Below are 22,730 nucleotides of genomic sequence, written 5' to 3' on the forward strand. Positions count from 1 at the left end.
TAGGAGAAACATCCCCCCTGACCCCCCCCTCTCCCTTATAAAACTGCCTAAGATCAAATGTGTGTTTATGTTCAGGAATCGAACGCGCAACTCGCCTATTTGAACAGCTCAGTCTATTGATTTTGCAGCACAAACCCCATGAATTCTGGGCGTGCGTGTAAACCAATGTACAGCCTTTTTATGTGGCAGAGAGCGAGCGGGCGCCGTGGGGGATACCATTCTGTATGATTTGTTAGGTATTTGATTTTGTTCGCGCCTTCCTCTCTCTGCATGTTCAGAAAGATGCGGTATGGCCGCTTCCGTATTTCTGTAAGCACTGCACTGTGCAAACTACTGTATTCGGGTTTCTGTGCACCGTGTCTATCAAGTGCACTGCCTTGCATGCCATTTTAAAGTTGTTTCTTACACTGCGGTAAAAGTTGCGGTCACTACTGAAAAACGAGTCTAATAGGGGCAGAAGGGCAGAAAAACAAGGGAAAAAATATAGAGCTATTTGTAAAACAAAAAAAATATTCTCTTAACGAAAATCCCTCTTTCTCTCTAGGTAGCCCGGTGCAATACTGGAGTGATATCAAATGTTTCGGAAGGCTGACTTTAGCCTCCGGTCGAGGCCTGTATGATTGACAATTAAAATAATGATTTCTAGTGCTTTTCATCTCCAATGCTGAAATCAAACGAGAATTCAGTGGTGCTTCACGGCGGTGCTCGCGGGATTTGGGCTGCCAGAACATTTGACTCTTTTCATCACATCAATATCCTCAGCCTGGCTACTTACGGAAAAGCTGCAGCAGGAGCAGAAGCCGCGCGGGCTCCATTCTCAGTGGGCGCGCAGAGCTCAGCATCCCCGGCGTCGCCTCCTGGCCTTGTCCGACGCTGTGGACTTTCTTCCGAGAGCCTGCAGCACGTGATCAGTGGGTTCAAAAGTCACCGAGGAGGCTAGATCAAACATTAAGCACGTCCAACACGATTCATTTACAGGAGACACAAAAAGTGCTTTTCTCTTAAAATTAAAGACGCACAGGCGAAAAGTGAATGGTTTTCCTCTCGATGACTCTCCTGGCAAATGGAATTTCGACTGATTTAACAGGAAGCAAACCGTTTTAAAAGAGTGAGATCGGGTTTAAAGGAAAGTTGCTAGGACTGAAACCGAAACCTTCCATGGGGCGGGACTTCTGTCTTCGGAAGCCCGCGCACGCGCCCACGGAGAGAAGCAGTGCTGGTGACGCGGGGCTCCCATGCCCGAGGGAGAGCCCCGCGGAGGCTGCAAGAGTTTAGAATGGCGGTAAGTGGGGCTTGGTGGGAGGGGCGCTTGTATGTATGCGGGGGTGGCGGCCGGGCGGGGGGCGCTTGCATGTATGCGGCGGTGGCGGGGGGGGGAGGTGGTGTCTCTGTATGTGTGTGTGCGTGCGTGTGTGTGTGTAGGTGCACTACTGTGTGTGTGCGGTGGGGGGAAGTAGGGGGGTGCGCGCGTGTGTGTGTTTGTGTGCCTTCCTGCCTGCGTGTGCACGTGTGTGTTCAGGGAATCTATGGCAGGGGACGTGCACGGTGCCGGGCTGGGCGTGCGCGCCCACGAGGTCAAATCTCCGGCAGGAGAAGCGCGTGACAGTCTGCTGTCCACATTCCCCCAAAAGTGATAACATAAGTTGTCTCGCCCTAGACAGCAAAAGCATTGCTTTTGCTTTCGTCTAGGCGAGACCTAAAAAAGACTTGTAAAAGGGCAGTAAAAAGTGTGAGCGTGCATAAGTTTACATAATCCCGCTGAAAGGCAATAAAATACACTCAGGGGAAATTAGCAACATGTCTGTCCTTACAGGGATAAAAAAAAAGGCGCCAAGGAAAGGTAAAAATGTGGACGTGCGGAAAGCTCATCAATATACTCTTACAATTAATGGATGAAGAGAGACATCCATAAGAAATCTTGCATGGGGAAATACCACGAGAGAAAAGCTGGTAATTGAAAAAAATTGGAACACTGGGTAAGAATTATCCCGGGGCCAATCTGGTCAAAAATTGCCTCAACAGAAACTTAAAAAAATTTCAATTTTTGTAGGGAAATCAGTTCACATTACAGGAAAGGCGATGCTGGGAAATGAAAATGCTGGTGTTCCGAAAAAAGCCCTGATCAATTAAGAAAAATGGTGGACAATGTGACATGCTACATGAGGTCCATAGAAAGCCTAGACCATGACCCAAGAAAATATGGTTGGGCTTATGCAAAGGACTTGAAAATAGGAGTCAAGAGGATTAGCAAACTTGAAATTATCTAAATGAACGGTCCTGAAGATTCAAGGGCAATAATGCACAAAAAAGGCATGATGATAATTGAATTTAAATGGAATTTGCTTAGGATCACAACTGGAAAGCCTGTGAGCCAGGTATTAAAACGGTAATTAGATACACGAAAAGGGCAAAAAGGAAATTATGACCGACAATGCTGCCCCATAGATAAGGGGGTACAATCTAAAGTAAGGTGCCAAACAATTATACAACCAAATTTTACCAGAATTTTTGAAAACCAGTAAAGGTTTTCCTTAAATTAATATTTTGCCACTAATTATAGAGACCGTTAGGGGGTACGTATAAAATCCTCAATAGAATAGTCAGATAATCCTTCAAACAACAACAATGTAGAATACGGATTACATATCAGAGGGCACTACCCCACAGGAGAGGGGGTTACAATCTAAACAATTAATCACATAATAATAAGTAAATGCAAAGCAACTGCATTCAAAGATGTCAATAGCTGTGTACAACAAGTTAACAGGTTTAAAATTGAAACTTATACCTGCATGATTACACAAATTGCCTCTATGTTCGGGAAAAAGGGCAAGATAGTCACTATACTGTTCCATTTGTCCACGGTGTTCAACCCACTATTGACTGCATCGCATCTAGAAATCCAACGGCACTCCCATCGTGTGAGCAGATGTGAGAGATTGCCGCCCCATATCGGAATCTGTGGCTGTTCAATGACCTGCCAGAATAAATCATTTTCTGTATGGTTGTGTGTCAGGAAATGGGATACCATAGGAGCGTTCTCAGTGCCACAACGGATCGACTTTTATGTTGGATGATACGGATCTTGAGCATTTATGGGTTGGCCCAGTATATAGCAAACCGCAGGGGCATTGGATGGCATGTTTTACATAAGTGGATCAACAATTGGTAAGTGGTTTCAAGGTGTGAGATATGGTGCCATGTTTGGGAACCTTCATATTAGATGCTTGTGAACATACTGTGCAATTCTGACATTGTAATGACCCACTAATGGCAACAGACCCAAACTGGCAGTAATGGATTGATTGGTTGAAGTATTTGGGCTCCTTGTCATGGCATGAACCAATTGATCAACCAAGTTCTGTCCCATGTTGTATGAAAAGAGTGGGGGTCTGAAAACAGTTAATGGAATCTGAGTATAACCCATTTTTTTTCAATTATGTTGCTCCTCCTATTACTCAATGGTCACAAAGTTGAAAGAAAAGGGATCAGTGTATTCAATTTATTTTCTCTGTCAGTAAGTAAGAATTCAATACAACAACAAATTTCGAACAGAGGGTTTTAGGGAAGTTTAAAGACCTGCAAAGGATTCAATCCCCAACTAATATCAGACAAAGACACACGTAAAATCCCTGGGTCTATAAAGTGCAAAATATTTGACAATAGACAGTAATAGTTAAGCCATAGACTATCCCACACAGACTTAACTATGGAGAATTCCCTTATAAGGACGAAATCCCTCACTCACCAAAGGTGACATGCTTCATCATATGGGATTCTCCTTTCGAAGGAAAGACCTAGTTCATTCGAGGGCTACAACCCCTTCACTGAGAGGGACGAGCTCAGGGATGTTTTTAGGTATCTAATTCTAGGATATTCTAAATCCACATGTGATGAGCAGAATAATGTGAGCGAGGGCGCAGCGCAAAGAAAACATCAAATATTAGAGAAATGTGAATAAAACTAGCAAGTGGGCGCCAAATATATGTTTTATTCAGGAGCACCCTCTGCCATGATAAAAAACAGTGCATCAGCGACATGAATTTAAGTCGCAGTGATATAGTGAAGAGTGATGTTCGACATGTTTCTGCCTGAGGTGCCCCTGGATTGGGCGAGGCTTTCTTCAGGACCTATATAGATGCTGCTGTTAGTGCTCAAATATGTGTATAAACAAAGGATACAAAAGACCAAATGTGTTCAAAACTCCGACTGCTCCAGAAGGTGAGATTACCTATTCGAGACAGAAGCAATTTAAGAAATGTATGAGACCTGTGTAAGGAGGATAAGTCTCTAGGCATAAGATTACTGTGATAAAACACTGAAAAAGAAAAGATTCTTACCCGCTAGTGCTGGGTAAAATACTCTACCTCAGCCTGGCAACAGCTCAGGATAGGGGCACCGCTCTATAAGGGAAGTATCAATAAAGCAACTTTCAAAAAGATATCCTGTACTACTCTCTGCATAGTAGACAGATTCATTATGCCATATAGCCTTGTCAGGAATTAATTGGGAGCACAATTGTGGGAGAAATTGGTGGAGCACAAGCGCTCCCTGTACATCTAGCATATGTAATACTTGAAATCCTCAAATGTGTGTCCAAAGGAACAGGCCCCACATAGAGCAAATAACAAGTAAGCAACATTGCATATGGACATTATTACAAAGTTAGGTAAATGTCCATGAGGGAAAGCGATACAATCAGCCTCAATGATCAATATTCACAAACAAGGGGAATTGCTAGATGTAACAGAAATATCAGCCCCAGTAATCAATTTTTAAGAAAACCAAAGGGACTGCTATATTACGACTTCTAAGGGCAAAGTATAATGTGGGAAATCTTGGCCTGACACTCATCTGTCTGTCGATAGCACAAGTTCAGATTGAGCCTGCAACCGGAGGTGAGTGTCGGTGGCGAATGCGCTCGTTTTTCTGCATGTTCTTAATATTTGGCAGTAGATTAACAATTCCTCCTAATAGGCAAGAACTGTCCAAACGGCAAATTCTCGCGTAAGTCTTTGGGATGGAAACTATGGTATGACAGCAAGGAGTTCCTTGACATTGGTTTTCTGTAGAGCTCGGTCCCCAAACCACCATCTGTGGGAAAAATCCTGATGTCTAAAAAAGGTAGGCTGGTGTTGCTGTACTCACAGGTGAAATTCAAGTATTAATTCCTGTTAAGCCAAGCTTTGAATTCCATGATCGATGCTGGTGCTCCTCTCCAAATCACTAGCACATCGTCGATGTATCGCTTCCATAAGCGTATGTGGTTAATATATGGATTCGTGCTACTGAAGATATGTTCTTGTTCAAAGGGATGGACGAACAGGTTTGCCAAACTAGGGGGCAAAAACACTCCCCATAGACGTGCCAGAGACTTGGAGAAAAAGTTGGTCCTCGTACTTAAAAATTGTGTCCGGCGCATTATTCATAAGTAGCATCTCGATAGTCGATAGAGTCTCATCTTGAGGAATGCACGTATACAATGATTCCACGTCAAAGGATTCAAGGAAATCTTGCTCATTGTCAAAGCATATGTCTTCCACAAGCCGCAAGACATCCTTAGTGTCTTTTAGGTACATTGGCATTTCGCCTACCAGCAGCCATAGAAAATGATCCACAAATATGGACAATGGTTCGAACAACAAGCCCAACCCTGAAATGATGGGACGTCCTGGAGGCGGTCTTTGATTCTTAAGCACCTTAGGCAGTGCATAGAAATATGGGATGACCGGGTGGGCCTTCATCAGGAAAGCAACTTCTTGTGTAGTGATCCATCCATTAGTGCTAGGCTCTTTCACTAAGATTTTGATTTCATTTTCAAGTCTCTTGGTAGGATCTTCTCTTAGTGGTACATAAAAACAGGTGTCTTCAAGTTGTCTGAGGCACTCCGTTCGATAGGCGGATATATCCATCATAACGGTAGCTCCCCCTTTATCGGCGGGCTTAATCGTTACATCATTAGACAGTGCTTGTATAGCTTTGAGTTTGTTGTTCTTCAAATTCTGGTATTGTCTTCCACCGCTGGCACAGATGTTGGTGACTTGGGTCGTCGCTGCTTTCTCAAATGTCAGAACCTGTGGCGGTACTTGGTGTGCAAGGGGATTGAAAGTAGATTGATTCTTTAGGCCTGTGTTAGTAACGGCCTCATCATTGGTATCTTGCACCCTGTCTCTAGAGACAAAGTTTAGTCGGATCTTTCAAAAGAAATGGGCAAGTTCCTGTCTAATCAGAAAGGTATCCCCTCGATATGAGGGAACAAACCTTAATCCCTTGTTAAGGACGGCTTGTTCATCTGTGTCAAGACTCTGACTGCTCAAATTAATCACTAGATCGTTTCGTTGCTCGGGCCGGCTGGGGCTTCCGTCACGCTCAGAGTAGATCGGGCTGGCGGAGTGTCTACCCATTGAACCTGGGCCTGTTGGTTCCATTATTTCCCCCTCGATCTGCCTCGGCCAAACCCTAAAAAATGCTGGTGTGAGTATACTTGTGGTTGTTGCTGGTATGGAAACATATGTCCCTGTGGTGGTACATTAGGGAAACCAAAAGGTCCTGGTGCCCACCATTGCGGTGGTGGTGGTGGTGTAGGTGGACCTCCTCGGTATCCTCTCCAGTTATTTCTATTCCTCCGTGCAGGCCCTCTGAAGCCGGCATCACCTTGGTACGAATTATCAGTCGCTGAACCACTCATTGCTCCCGGATGTGGAATAGTTGGATCCATACCTCCTATTTAATTTAATCGTCAAGGAAGGTTGCCGATTAAATTGTGGTGGAATGTAATCAGCACTGGTAGAAGGATACACTTTATCCATAGAAAAACGCGTACGGTCTTTCTTGAATTTGTTGCTTTTTAAAGTCAGAACAGAGTCCTTAAACTCTTTGTTGCTCTTGTTGTTCTCTTTGTTCTGTTTTTTAAAACAGAGCACCTGATAAGGTCACTCGGATCTGGGGCTCTAACGTCTGTATCGCGACGAGAATCGTGTCCGCAATACGTTTGGCCGTGTTGATTATACGAATGAGCCAATCGCCGGTACACCGCCATGCCAAGAGTGACCAATCTATTTGAAATAGTTTGTCCCCTTCAAATAAACGGGGCCAAATTGGTGACTATTAGACCCGTTGATGCACAGTTGCCCCTCAGATATTCTGTCATAATAGCACCATGTATGTAAATGCGCAAATGGGATTTCCTAAGAGTTAACAGTTTAGACCAATCCTCTGCTTGTGCCGCTGGTCCATCCTGAAATGTGTCTATTATGCTGGGTGAGCTCAGTATAGATTGTGCTATAGTGTTTGGAATGCTAGACCTAGTCGTTCAGCCATCTTTGATCTAAACAGTTCCAAAAGATATGAAAGTAGAAGGCCAGATATCTAGTGTCTATGTGTAACCAACACAGTATCCCCACAAAAAAGCTCCTGCAGTAAATCGAATACCCCACTGTGATATTCGTCAGAGAAAAGACCCGCAGCATAGGCTGCTCTAACTCAATACAACAACAAAGTTCGAAAAAAGGGTCTTAGGGAAGTTTAAAGACCTGCAAAGGATTCAATCCCCAACTAATATCAGACAAAGACAAACGTAAAATCCCTGGGTCTATAAAGTGCAAAATAATTGACAATAGACCGTAATAGTTAAGCCATAGACTATCCCACACAGACTTAACTGTGGGGAATTCCCTTATTAGGACGAAATCCCTCACTCACCAAAGTTGACATGCTTCATCATATGGGATTCTCCTCTCGAAGGAAATGCCTAGTTCCTTCGAGGGCTACAACCCCCTCACTGAGAGGGAAGAGCTCAGGGTTGTTTTTAGTTATCCAATTCTCGGATATTCTACATCCACGTGATGAGCAGAATAATGAGAGCGAGGGCGCATTGCAAAGAAAACATCAAATGTGAGGGAACTGTGAATAAAACTAGCTAGGGGGCATCAAATATGTTTCATTCAGGAGTACCCTCTGCCAGGATTAAAAACAGTGCATCAGCAACATGGATTTAAGTCGCAGTGATATAGTGAAGAGTGATGGTCGACATGTTTCTGCCTAATGTGCCCCTGGATTGGGCGAGCTTTCTTCAGGACCTATATAGATGCAGCTGTTAAGTGCTCAAATATGTGTATAAACAAAGGATAAAAAAGACAAAATGTGTTCTAAACTCCGACTGCTCCGGAAGGTGAGATTACCTATTGGAGACAGAAGCAATTTAAGAAATTTATGAGACCTGTGTAAGGAGGATACATCTCTAGGCATAAGATTACTGTGATAAAACACTGAAAAAGAAAAGATTCTTATCCGCTAGTGCTGGGTAAAAAACTCTACCTCAGTCTGGCAACAGCTCAGCATTTAAGGGAAGTAATAATAAAGCAACTTTCAAAAAGATATCCTGTACTTCTCTCAGCATAGTTGACAGATTCATTATGTCATACAGCCTGGTCAGTAATTCATTGGGAGCAAGAATGTGGGAGAAACTGGTGGGGCACAAGAGCTCCCTGTATATCTAGCATACGTAATACTTGAAAACCTCGAATGTGTGTCCAAAGGAAGAGGCCCCACATAGAGCAAATAACAAGTAAGCAACATTGCATATGGACATTATTACAAAGTTAGGTAAATGTCCATGAGGGAAAGCGATACAATCAGCCCCAATGATCAATATTCATAATGTGGCAAAACTTGGCCCGACACTTACCTGTCCATCGATACACCGAGCTCAGATTGAGACTGCAACCGAAGGTGAGTGTTGGTGGCGAAAGCGCTCGTTTTTGTAGTGCCTTCAGTTAATGACCAACAGATGTGAATATCCAGCTTAGAGAAAGCCTGCGCATGTGCTAGCGAGGGGATACTACTAAGTAAGAACTCCCTGAAGCAATACTATGCACGTTTAAGAGATCTTGATACTTAGTGTTTGGGATAGCCTCTTGATATTGGCTTTGGGTCAAAATGGTTGCTTCACTAAAATAGTCCTCATCCGGTGAACTATTATAAGACTCTGAAAATGTGCTTAAGGTGCAAAGTTAACGCACATTTCTCATGAAAGTCAGGTGAATGGCGCAAAGTTAAATACATGAAAACAAAAAAGTGGCAAAAAGAAACCATCCCAAAAATATTGTTCATGAGTAAAATAAGTCGAAGGTTTTAATATGATGTCATTGCACAGTCAGTTTCATTTTTCTGCTGGTATTTGACAACAAACCTGAAGGTCAAAATGTCGTCGACACACACCGGCAGAAAAATGAAACATATTGTGCAATGACATCAAATAAAAATGTTGGACTTACTAGACTTGCACTATATTTATCTAGTGGTGTCCGTTTGCTACTTTTTTATTTTCATGTGTTTCACTGCACGCTGTTCAATTACCTTTCACAAGCACTGTGTTCACTTTGCACCTTTAGCACTTTTTCAATTTATAATTGCTGCTGCTTTTAATTTCGAATAAAATTGCCTAAATACCTTCGATTTTTTTGTGTCTGGCTATAGCTATACCTTTTCTTTGTCGCAATTTAGTTGGTTATACAATAAACACATGGTTCTTCAGAACTGTAAAGATTTATTTGATTAGTTTCTTACCCATTGTGGCACGGTGGGACATTGTTATTTGGTACAAATTCGCAAAGCTTTAGCGCTAAACAGTGCACACAGACTGAATGTGTGTACTGAATGTATATGTACTTGTAATGGTAGAAAAAAAGAAGGGAAAAAAACAGTACTTCAATAACAGTGCCAGCAACAAAGGATGCTAATCAAGATGAAGCAATCAATACTTGGTCCATTCTCCACACGAAAGTAGAGGAAGTGAAGCCAGCATGCACTGTCCAATTAAGAGGCAGCAAGTAAGAGTGATAGTGAAGCAAACACATGTAAGCAGTGGGTGGATTCTAAGCCCCTGTAGAAAACAATAGATCTTGCAAGCGAGAGTGCATGCACTAGCTGTCGCAAGCAAGACCAAAAAATGGGACTTTTAATGCAAGGTAACAGTGCTGGACAGTAAGTGTGAAGTGGATGTACACTGAGCAAGTGTCCTTGCATTGGTATATTATATGGAGGACCGTGGGTAGCACTACGGGAAGCCCAGCCCTCCCTGGTGAAGACGTGAGGAGTAGAGGAATCCATTTGACAGATTTGTGTATTGCTGCATTCCTATAAGCTGGGCATGACACACACTGGGGGAAAGGAGTAAGAGACTCTCCCCTTTATACTTTAAAGGGTTGCTCTCTGATTCAGTGATAGATCACAAAGAAGGGGCCTGGACACCTCACAGAAAGGAGAGGGGTCTGATAAGGGAATCATAAAGAGTAAGGCTGTGAGCCTGGGTTAACCTTTTGATGCACACACTGCTGTGTCTGACATCCAGGTGTGAACTCTGTTCACTTCCATGAATTGTGTTGTGGGTGAATGGAGTCTTGCCTGCTGGGACAGACATCCTTTCAAGGGGAAAGAAGTAAAAGAAGTGGACACTTGGAAAGAAGTAGAGCCCCAACATAAAAGTTCAAAGACTCAGACCCTAAATCACATATTGCAGTCTGAAAATGGACTATAACAAAGGGAGGTCGAGACCCCAAACTTTATCACCTACCAAGTAGACAGACGGGCTGTGTGAGAAAGGGACACTCTGCAAGAGGTCTGCCTGTGACCAGGACTGGAGACCAAGGCCTACCACTCTCCCTGCTGGGTGAGGGGACATCACCCAGGCAAAGCCAAGATTGCCTGCCCTGGATCACCAGCACCTGCCTGCTTGCGAAGACCAATATGCCCTGTGAAGAAGAGGAGAGTGTTGGAGGGAGCAAGGTCCTATGGGGAGCCCTGCAGCTAGGATGCCCTGAATTATCAATTTTTACATCGTGTAGGTAAACTCAGTGCTTAAAGGGACAAACTTCCAGCTACCACTTCTTCACAAAGTACTTCAAATTCTCCAAACATGGACAAGACTAAAGTACTGGTCATGGTGTTGTGTATTCTAAGCCTGCCTTTCACAGAAGCGGATTAAAAGTTCATCTTGATATTTACATTGTTTGATGTACTTGGTTACTTGTTAATTGTACCTAGTGGTGACCTGGTGGCATATAAAACTATTAAATAACACATTTCTGTGCACCATGTGCAAGGCACTTTGGCAAAAGGAGCCAGTACCATACTACATGAAGTGAGAAATATCAGACTGTCCTACATCAAATGTGTAGAAAAACTGTAAGAGCATAGAGTCCAGGACTTTGGAATTTCATCAACCCACCACAAGCACAAAACCACATTAGATAAGACATATTAACACCTTCCGTGCTCAGGACGAGCTCAGCTCGTCATGAGGTACACCTCTCGTGTGCTCATGACGAGCTGAGCTCGTCATGAACACACCCATTTCCATTATGGCCCAGCGCAGGAGGAAAATAGCTCTAGCAGCCAAGGTGTTAAACAAGGGTATTAAGCAGACTTGAGACCCTGCATGCAGTCAACACATAGTGCTGCATGTCCAGGCTCCAACTGAACACTGTCCACAATGTATTTATGCAACCCCAACATGAACCACCTTCTCCATTAACATTAGTATTAAGTAACCTTTGCAGACTTTAACAAAATGTATGTGCATTTGTATGTACCACGAAAACCCCTAAAGCGCCTGCAAGATGTAGAACTCTTCAAAAAACCTAACTAGATCATGTCAAACCAAGAGACGTCAGGTCAATTCCTATTCTTTTTATTTAAATAGCTGTCTTGTTGAGGATGGCTAAAGGTTTACAAAGGCTGATAATTACAACACTTTAAAATACAACTCTGGTAAAGCCAACAGGTCTCACCCATGAGAGAGTTATTGGCTTTGCCAATGTGCTTTAGTCATGTTGTAGAACAGCGTGGCTGCTGTGCAGCCTGGCTAAAAGTGATTTTTTTTAAACGCTACAAGAGTTCAAAAACAAAAAGAGAAATAGGTCGTTTGGAAGCAGCATGACAGGAAGAAGAAATAAAAAAGGAAGCAACACGATAGGAAGAAGAAAAAAAAACAGTACCTCAATAACAGTGCGAGCAACAAAGGATGCTAATCAAGATGAAGCAATCAATACTTGGTCCATGCTCCACACGAAAGTAGAGGAAGTGAAGCCAGCATGCACTGTCCAATTAAGAGGCAGCAAGTAAGGGTGATAGTGAAGCAAACACATGTAAGCAGTGGGTGGATTCCAAGCCCCTGTAGAAAACAATAGATCTTGCAAGCGAGAGTGCATTCACTAGCTGTCGCAAGCGAGACCTAAAAATGGGACTTCTAATGCTGAAAGTTATTCAATGCAAAAACACACATGGATTGAGAAGTTGTACTAAGCATTTTGGAGCTTTTCTCATAAAAGGTCAATCTAAAAATCAAGTTTAATTTGAATAAGTGCTATGCCACAACTATGGCATTAGGTTGGCCCATGACTTACATTATTGCATAACACTATTTTAATTGCCTGTTCCTTACCCAGCCAGTTAAAATCTTTTAAGCCGGACATGCAGAACAATCCGACGCAGACTCCTATTCCAAGGGTCATATATAACGGTTTTATTTTTTAATATTCCTAAAATAGGGAGCAAAATAGTTAAAATGCAAATACTTTCCTACAGTCTTAGGCACTGGAGAGCCATTATCTGGGTAGTGAACCGGTGTCGTTAAGCTTTCAATTTCTCCCTTAGTATCTTCCACTTGCTTAGTTGGGAAAAGTGTAGCACAAGGAGACTCACCTGTCTGAATAAGTCTTTCACGCAATAGCCCCCTAATCGAACAGAGCAATGACAAGTGAGGGCTCAACCTACAGTCCAATGTTCAGCGGCTTCTAAGAAAGTGGAATGACCCAAGAATTGATAAATAATGAACCAATCAGTTATTTCTTTATTCTGGAGTTTTGGATAGTTACTAGCTAGTCACTTCAAGAAGCATTGTTGACGAATATAGGCCTCGGAAAAAATGACTGATGGAAATTAGAGTTAATTGGGAGTGAGTTGTGATCCAACATCGAACATTCCCTAGATGCTGTCCTTCTTGTTAAATAATCTTTGATCAAAGGCCCATCCGATGAGCCCAACACACAAATGCTTGTAGACCCTTTGGGTCACTCTGGAGTATTGGGTTCCGGACTCCCAAAGACATGCATCCTGGCTATTGATGACTGAAAAGGCTTGTTGGTGAATCAGGCGTGATGCGGCTGATCGAAGGTTCCTGTTACACATGCAGTGCTGAGCCAAAGTTGGATGTCCCCATTGCCATGAAGATGAGCACGGCACCTTGATGCTAATGAGACATCCGTGAGTATCAATGGCCAAAGTAAAGACAAATAAATGTATGAGAAGAATTGAACAAATGAGAGCTAGAAGTTGAAAATGTACTATAGTTCTTAGTACTGAAGTATAAAAGTCAGACGCCATCCAAGGCGTCCAATGTTAGTAGGTAAATTGCACCCTGACATTTTCAAATATAAAACAAATTCACAGAGCAATGAAAGCATAATTCATGTTGGCTCACAAGTGTCCAAAAATAAGGCCCTACATCAGTTGGGCTCAATAAACTGTTGGCAAGAGAGGCAGAACAGTTTTGGCCAAACAAAGTTCAAGCAAAGCAATCAGGAATCCCCATAAGGTTTTCGAAATTTGCTTTGGAGGAAGACCCTTGGAACGCAGAGCCCTTCTTTCTTATTGACAGTCTGGCGAAGGACATATTCATTGACCACCTGCTCATATCCTGCAGCAACAAAAAGCTGGCCCAAGTGATCTGAAAGTGGAAAAGGGAAACGAAGGAGAATGCACATTAATAAAGGTAATTATACCAGCCAAAAATGCAGTTTTTTGTGCATATTCAATTTAGCATTCCAGCACGAATATTCACCACCTCATTCATATGTGGACCTTCTCCAAGTAAGTTAGCTTATTGCCCTCAGCCAGGATAACATTTCACAAGCCTTTCAAGACCAACACATTGCGAGTGGTACTTTTATTTTATTTGAAGTCGTTAAACATGTGAGAGGTACACAGGTAGTCCCACAGTGCAGTAACAGATCAAACATTGCATTGTTATATTGATAAACTCAATTGAAGTGTTAGTTATAAAAATCATTTAAGTAAAAGATTCAGAAGCATTGGCACTTGCAAACGTTTACAAGAGAGGACAAAAGAGCAGCGTTTGTTGCTTCCTCAATCCTCAACTTTTGCAGGCAGTTTTGCTTGTCTCTACGGAAAGAGAAACCCAACTGCTGCAAATCTTGTCTTTACCACTTTACCACTAGTGGAGTGAATTCCCAAAGAGTTTGATTTCTACAATTGAAACTAGTACAATTCCAGTTTTTTTTAATTCAATAACTCTCCCTATCTGTAATGTTAAGACGTCATGAAAATCAGTTACCACTGTCTTTACTCAGACATGGGTGCAAGACGTCAGACGGTACTGATATTACTCTGATTAGCTACATGTCAATTTGCAAGATGAACACTTCGTCCTTCACAGACAGCTTTTAACGCGTTACAATGTGTAAAGCTGTTGAATTTTATTTAAAAAACTGATCAAATGGAGCCTTTTAGAAAATGCAAACACACAACCTTGCCACCTTGACCAGGCCGTGCTGTGGAAGGCATGGTTTGGTAGTTCGGGCTGGACTGTTCCCATGAGGCACAGGGTCAGACTGATTTGCATATGGCCATGTCTGAGCTGGGGTGGCAGAGTGGGCTAAAGAACGGTGATGGATTAAACCCAGATCGGTTGACTGGGTGTGAGTGTTTGATTGGTTCAGATGCTCCGTCCATCACCACCCCCTTTTGTACCGCTTTGTTCACCATAAGTTGGCAGGGTATGCTCAGACGTGAGTCCCTTGCTCACTTTGCCACTGGATTCAAGTAAGCTTGGCTGAAGACGACTGTAATGCCAGAAACCGGTCCTAGAAAGCTTGTTTCCGGTCCAGGGAAGGCATGGTTTGGCAGTTCGGGCTGGACTGTTCCCATAAGGCACAGGGTCAGACTGATTTGCATATGGCCATGTCTGAACTGGGGTGGCAGAGTGGGCTAAAGAACGGTGTTGGATTAAACCGAGATCTGTTGACTGGGTGTGAGTGTTTGATTGGTTCAGATGCTCCGTCCATCACCACCCCCTTTTGTAGTGCTGTGAATGCCAGCTGTTGATGTGCTCTGAAGTTTCCTTCCTGTGTACTCATTTATAAGTAGGCAGATGGAAACAAATATTGGGTAACCAGATTATTGCAGGTTTTTCTCTCTGCCATGCATTTTACGTTTTGCAGCAGATCTGCACCACAGCATAGCAGAAAGCTGAAACTATGCCATGCACAAAAATAATGTTACCACACATTCTCGGTTTCTTGCATGAAACATTAATTGAAGAGATAATGCGCAACAGTAACCCAATCACCACCAACATGCGTTACCTCCTGAATTTAGCTGGAAGTCTGGATGCCAATTCCCGATCATCCCCCTTTGTATTGCAACCACAAAATCCATACATGCAGAAGGTAGAACAAAAGAAAAAAAATCCAAGATCCTCATCAGCTGGGGCCGAGACCAGTTACCATCAGATCTGAGATTAACATGCTAGAAATCCGAATGATCTTTCTCGCATGTAATAGCATGCAAAGTCTATTTTGAGAATTACTTCTATAGGGACAATAGTGGGAGATGGCCATTAAGGGGTGAAAACCTCTTGTCTCTCTTTTCTGACAAATCCAAATTTCAGACTGATAAACAAGGATTGCGCTATTGCTCCGTAAGAAGCAGGAGTGGAAACCACATTTATTAAAACCAGTACCACATTGCTTGAGCCAACCAGGAGGATCATTGGAGACGACTGAAGAAGTGTGTGTAACACAGCCTAACCAACTCTAGCTTGTTGGCCGGTTAAAACATCCACACAGTAATGTTAGTAAATGTGTGGGGGTAGACCAACTAGCAGCTTTACAGATGTTAGCTACAGGAATATTACCCAGGAATGCCATAAAAGCTCCTTTCATGCTATACACGTTTAGGACAGTGCATGGTATTTGTGTGGTATGTAGAACGAAACAGAGCTGTTGTGTTTTTCGAAAGGGCATACATATATGTACATGAGCGCTCTTTTGACATTTAAAGTCTGAAGAGCTACTGACTCTGGATGTGGGAAGAACACTGGGAGTTCTATAGTTTGATTAAGGAGGAAACTAGAGACCACCTTCAGATGGAACTTGAGGTTCATTTAGAACAATATTGAGGTTCTACAATGGGGTCCGTGGCACCCTTGGTGGAATACACCATTTGATTCCCTCAATAAAAGCTTTAATAATAGGGATCCTTAAAAGGGAAGGTTGTTCTCTGTTTTGAAGGTAAGCTGCGACAGCCACCAAATGAAGTCTGATTTAAGTGTATGCAAGACCTGACTTCTGCCAGTGGAGCAGATAATATCCTGGACTGCTCCTTGAAGAGGGGCAATACATCTAGGAAGGACAGTAGTGCACAAACCTTTTCCATTTAGTTGCATAGCAAGCTCTGGTTGTGGGTCTGAGCTTCTCCTTAAGGACAGCCAGGCAGGTTGAGCTACCCAAACTATAGGACTTCAGGAGGCAAATCACAAGATTGAGCTGTTTGGGGTTGGGATGCCCGAGTGTGGCTTGATTCTGTGAGAGAAGATCCGGTCAATTGGGTAGCTTCTCGTGAGGCACTAGAGAGAGTTCAAGAAGAGAGGTGATCCAGGGCTCCCTGGCCCAAGCTGGGGCTAGTAAGAAGAGAGTGAGGGATGCTTGCCGAAGCCTGCAAACCAAAAATTGAAGAAGTGGGAGAGGCAGAAAAGTGTAGGCAAATATCCCCCACAAGTTCATCCATAGTGCATTGCCAATGGACTGTGGGTGTGGGAACCGGGAGGCAACGTTTTGGCATTTTGCGTTTCAGCGGTGGCAAACAGGCCTATGTGGGGGGAAACGTCCAAGATTGGAAGTACAAGAGTAAGACTTGGGGGTGGACTTACCACTTGTTGACTTATTCTTGCATCCTGCTGAACAGGTCTGCGAAATCATTGTCCATGCCAGGTATGTACTCTAGCAGGAGATGGGCTCTGATGTATTGCATTGCTCACCTCCAAATGCCCAGGGGTGTAGTAGACAACTCCAGGGAGTGTATGCTGCCCAGTTTCTGCAAGCAGACCATGGCAGTTGTGTTGTCTGTCCAAATTAGAATCACCAACAAGAACCACACCGACCGAGCCACCTTCAAATCAGTGCCTACCACCGCCAGATCAAAGCTGCAAAAAAGGAGGCCCTGACCCACCGGATCGAGAGCAGCGCCAACCAAACCAAGGAACTCCTCACCATAGTCAGAGAGTTCACCTGCTCACCAGCCACCAAACACTCAATCCCATCCTCACAGGAACTCTGCGACGCCCTCACCTACCAATTCTACAAGATAGCAACCATCTATAGAAACTTTGATCCCCAAACCTCCGACCTCCTCAGCATCCCATTGACCACCACCGCCGACCAACCACTCATCGCATGGGAAGAACTCAGCACACCGAACATAGCCACTCTGGTAAACTCCATCTGCTCGGGAGCACCCACTGACCGCTGCCCCAACTGGCTTTTTAACTTCGGAAGAGACAAGATCAGCCGCCAGCTCACCACCATCCTCAACGCCTCGATAACCACAGGTACCTTTCCCCACGCCTGGAAACGCGAAGCGGTCATTACCCCCTCCTCAGGAAACTCTGCAGATCCCAGCAAGCTCAGACCTACTGCCCCATCTCTCTTCTCCCATTCCTCGCCAAAATCCTGGAGAAGGCCAATAACCTCCAACTCACTGAACACCTGGAGAGAAACAACCTACTGGATGCTTCCAAAATCAGGCTTCAGAGCCAACCACAGCACCAAGACTACTCTGATCGCTGCAACAGATGACATATGCACCCTAAGACAGAGGAAAATCGACTGCACTGATCCCGCTTGACCTCTCCGTAGTATTCAATACCGCCTTCAACCACACATTCATCAATCAACTACACCAGATTGGAATCCTAGGCAATGCGCTTAGATGTATGGCATTCTTTCTCACAGGTCACACCCAGAGAGTCTGCCTCCCTCCCTGAACCTCGCAAGCTAAGCACACCATCTGCAGAGTCCCTAAAGTCTCATCCCAACCCTCTTCAACATCTACATGACACAACTTGCAAACATCGTCAGCTCACACAACATCATCATCATCTCTTACGCTAACGACACGCAGCTCATCCTCTCGCTCTCAGCGGACCCTACCTCGACGAAGACCAACTTCCACAACTGTATGAAGAACATATCAGCCTGGATGAAGGACAACTGCCTGAAACTCAACATGGACAAAACTGAAGTTCTGAGCTTTGGCAGACACACCGCCCACTGGAACGACTCCTGGTGGCCGTCGGAACTCAGACTCCCCACCCCCCACGCTAAAAGACCACACCCGAAACATCATCATCATCAACAGTGAACTGTCCATGAAACGTTAGGTCAACGCCGTCTTCCTCAGCCTGCTTTCACACCCTCGCAAACTATTCAAGTGGTTCCCCATCTGCATCAGGAAGACAGTGACTCAGGCCCTCATCACCTGCTGACTGAATTATGGCAACACACTCTATGCAGGCACCACCACACTCATGAAAAGACTCCAGACGGTCCCGAACGCAGCAACCAGACTGATCCTCAACCTTCCCAGGAGAACCCACATCCCCCAGCACCTGAAGGACCTCCACTGGTTCCCGGTCCAAAAGAGATGCTATTTCAAACTCCTGACCCAAGCGTACAGTGCTCTCCATGACCAAGGACCCACCTACATGAACCACCACCTGCATTTCCACTGACCTCCCAGGAACCTCGCGCAGACACCTTGCATATGCCACTGCTGCTCCAGTGGAAGCTCTTGCTCCCATCCTGCCGCCAAATCCTGAAAGCCCTACACCTCCGCACTGCACCTTCACTGGCCCACTGCAGGAAGGGACTCACGACTTGGCTCTTCAACTGAAACCTGCAGCAAGCACCTGGTGACAAGCCACGGTCTACAAGTACGACTTGATTGATGGACCTTGTGTTGGTTACAGGGGAAAAATACTTTGAGGACTACCTGGATGGCTACCAACTCCAGGTGGTTGATGTGGAGACCCTGTTGATTGTGTGTCCACATTCTTTGCACTGTTAACTCCTGTAAATGTGCCTCTCTTAGCCAGTGAGAGAGATGTCCGTTGCGATGGTCATCTGTGGAACTGGGTCCAACAATTGCCAGCCTTGCAAAAGCGTATTGGAGTTCCACCACTACAGAGAGTGAGGAGTATGACCCCCAGATCAACACTAGATCCTCCCCATGACCCTCTGTGACCATTGTGCTGTTAGGCATGCCTGCCGATGTAAACTGGTATGTAAGACTATAGTATTGCAAGAGGTCATCATGCCTAGGAGGCGCATGGCCTTTCTGACCGTTAGCAGACGATCTGCCTGAGAAAGAGGGAGCAGCTGTTGGAAGGCTTGATGAACTCTTGCTGGGCTGGGCATGCTTTCCCTGTGCTAACGTCTAGTATGGCCCAAGGAAATGATGCATCTGGAGGGCTGGAAATGAGACTTGATGGCAATAACGGTAAAGCCTAAACTGTGCAAGAGATGTATAGTCTGGGTGTGCCCTGCACATTGCTGATCTGTTGCGCTCTTGATCAGCCAATCGTCTAGGTAAGGAAAGACATGGGCAGTGTTCCTTCAGAGGTGTGCGGCTACCACTGCAAGACACTTTGTAAACCCTGGGAGCTGTGGCCAATTCGTAGGGCAGCACTTTCAACTGATAATGCTGACCACTCACCACAAACCGAATATACCAGCAATGTGAAGGGTTGATGGGTCGTGATGATTCTTGCCTTGACCTGCCCCTTAAAGATGTCAGAGGCTGGTTTGAGCATCCACCCAGGCATTGGCGAGTAGTGCATGGACGTCTGGGTGGATGAGAGTGTCTCAATGAAGAAGACCCCCTACTCGGGTTGCTAGTGCATCTCAACCTTGTGGAATGCAGCAGCACTTTGCAAAATCTTGTGGTATGCAGTAGTGTTGTCCAGCGGGGAGGGCTTGGCCATTTAGAGGTCCTGGTAAGTTTCCCCCAGGGACTGCATCATTATCATCCCATGGGTCGTCATGGGGCAGTGGGTCATAAGGTGCATCGTAAGGGTCTTAGGGAGACTTTGGACTTTCACTCCCATTCCGTTTAATGGTGGGGACCTGTGCTTATTTTGGCAAGGGGTCCACTGGTACTAGTGGGGAGGGTGGGAGAGGAGGTGGTGGAGAGGAAAGCAAAGGAGGAGGAGAAGGGCAAAGAGTAGGTAAGTCATGATGCCGAAGTGCCTTGGACACCGGCTCAAAGGGTATATTCAGGGCCTCCTCGAAAGTCAGTTTCCTCTTGGGAGAAATAAGACCCTTTGGTTGTAGAAAGGGCTGGGCTAGAATCCATCATGTCTCAGGATGGATGTGGATGCTCTGCAGTCTGGCATCGAGCTCCTCTTGAAAGTGCTGGAGGATGGGTTGATCTTGATCCTCAGAAGGTCGAGAGGATGCTACCCTGGATGACTTTTTCTTGGAGCAGAGGTAGTACGTTGGCCTACCAGCTCCAACCTTGATTTCAGCATCGAAGGTCGGTACTCCCAGACCAGCCTCACAAATGCCTTCGAGTCCAGAGCTGAAGAGTTGGTGGATGTCAAAGGGTGTGGCTTTGAAGGACGTGGCTTGAAGGCATGCTTTAATGCTGAGAGATGGGCGTGAGTCAGGTCTGACCCAGCAGTCCGTGCCGACCATGAACATGCGGCAGTGGAGGACTGAAGGCATCATGACTGGTCTGAGTGCTCAATGCTGACCCCCCCTGAGGTTGATGCTTGGTTACCAAGATTTGTTGAAGGGTGGGAGGTGGTATATTAGTACTCCCTGCCACCGGTTTTGTGGTTGGGCACTGTGCAGGTGGAGTCTCATCTGCCTCGACGTCTGACCCAGAATTTTCCTCTATCACCAACACATGAGTCTCTGCGCCGGAGGCCTCTGACTGCAGCTCGCTCTCTGTGTCTTGTTCTCCGAACAGGTCTGGAGTATTGTCTGCTTGGTGGTGTGCAACAGAAGCAGAAGTGATGCGAGGATCCTGACGGTAACAGAGAGTTTACTTGTTTCGATAGGCGAGGCCCAGGGACAGATAGAGGTTGCACACCTGATGGAGGTCTGTCCTAGGGTACTTTGGTCAACACTTCAGTAGTAGAGGAATTAACTTCTTTCCATCACAGGTATATTCTAGAGTGTCAAGGAGCCCAAGAGGAGGCAGACCCCGAATGGGGTGTCTAATTTGACAGCAGAACTGAAGCAAAACGCTACATGATACTTGGAACCGACAATAAACTACATTGCTAATTCAGCTGACGAGTACGGAGGATCTGGGCGGGCCCTGTGAACACCACAGGGCGTTGAACTGGAGCTCAAAGGGACACATCTTTACCAGACAGCGGCGAAAAAAACCAATCTAAATGGAGCCGGGGTCCATGCGCATTACCAGTAATGGGTGGAGTCACAATATCTTGTGACTCAAAAGACTTCTTAGAAGAAAAACTTGCACACATCCAAGTCCAACACTAAATGGCAGAGGTATGCACAAGATGTGTATCTACAGCTACACATGCCACAAACATTTTAAATATTATAAACCTCAGGAAATAACATCACCTTTAAAAACTCTAACAGAACATAATGTCCATTAAGGTTTCTGTACCAGTTAATAGCCCATCAAAACTACACTACCAGAAAATAAAGCACCAACAGAATCACTAACGCAGTTATGTTCCAGGATTCTGCAATCATGTACCAAAATACTTCCAATCTCAATGCCAATTTCAAGAGGGTGCTGAACAAGCATTTCGAGTTTCTGTTGACAATTGGATGTTCATTTTGTGAGATGACCTCTGATTATAAAAGTATGACAAATAAGACAGGAATGCTCATTGTGGCACAGCACCCACAAACCTGGCACTGGTGCAATTACAATTTCCCACAGAGTACTGATCATACGGGATTAAGCTCCTGATCCTTCTAGCGGTTCATCAGACTGCAGCTAATACCATGAGGCCATTGTTCAAATTTACTTCTAGTATTCACAATGCTCTCTCCACAATTATATTTCAATAGCTGATAAAATATATCCTCATTGCTTCTAGCATAAAACTGCACTGCATCATTCCAGTATCCACATTGCTGCCCTCAGTCTACAGGTTCTTTGCTACATCAGCAATCGACTGTGCTAACAGCATTTATAGCATACCTCCCACACAAAGAAAACATGATTCAACAACTTGGAATGGACTTCTCTTTTTGGGGAGAGGAATCAAAATTATGATTTGAATAAGGTTGGTCACTCTTGTAATGGCACAAACAAGCTACAGTTATGCAATACTATCCAGAAATATTTCCAGTGATTAAGCCTTATTGGCTCAAAAATTTCCAGTGATTACTTTTTTCAGGTATCAATGAGGTTCCTTAGGAGGAGATGATAGTTCAGATGTTGGTCCCCAGCTTACTGAAACTAGGAACCAAGTTGCAGCTCGCTGATAAACTGCTGAAGTTAAATCAGGCTCAAAAGCATCTGGGGTTCCAAATGATCTCAGGTAAATTGAACTTTGTCTAGAAGCAGATTCTTCACTTTTGTGGGGTCAAGACTGTTCTGTATATGGGTGACCTGTTTCTGTAATGGGACTCAAAATCTAAAAACAATGGGATTGAATG

General features: G+C 44.6%; 1 protein-coding gene across 1 annotated transcript in view; it reads right to left on the reverse strand.

Moving 5' to 3' along the window:
- Window positions 1-12,986: 12,986 nt before the first annotated feature.
- Window positions 12,987-22,730, reverse strand: part of METTL6 (methyltransferase 6, tRNA N3-cytidine) — a 120,651-nt gene continuing 110,907 nt past the window's right edge. Inside the window, exon 6 of the mRNA XM_078664441.1 lies at window positions 12,987-13,726. Coding sequence (XP_078520567.1) covers window positions 13,578-13,726 — 149 coding nt within the window. The 3' untranslated portion in view covers window positions 12,987-13,577. The remainder of the gene's footprint in view (window positions 13,727-22,730) is intronic.

Source organism: Lissotriton helveticus, chromosome 10 (genome assembly GCF_964261635.1).
Source record: "Lissotriton helveticus chromosome 10, aLisHel1.1, whole genome shotgun sequence".
Lineage (NCBI taxonomy): Eukaryota > Metazoa > Chordata > Amphibia > Caudata > Salamandridae > Lissotriton > Lissotriton helveticus.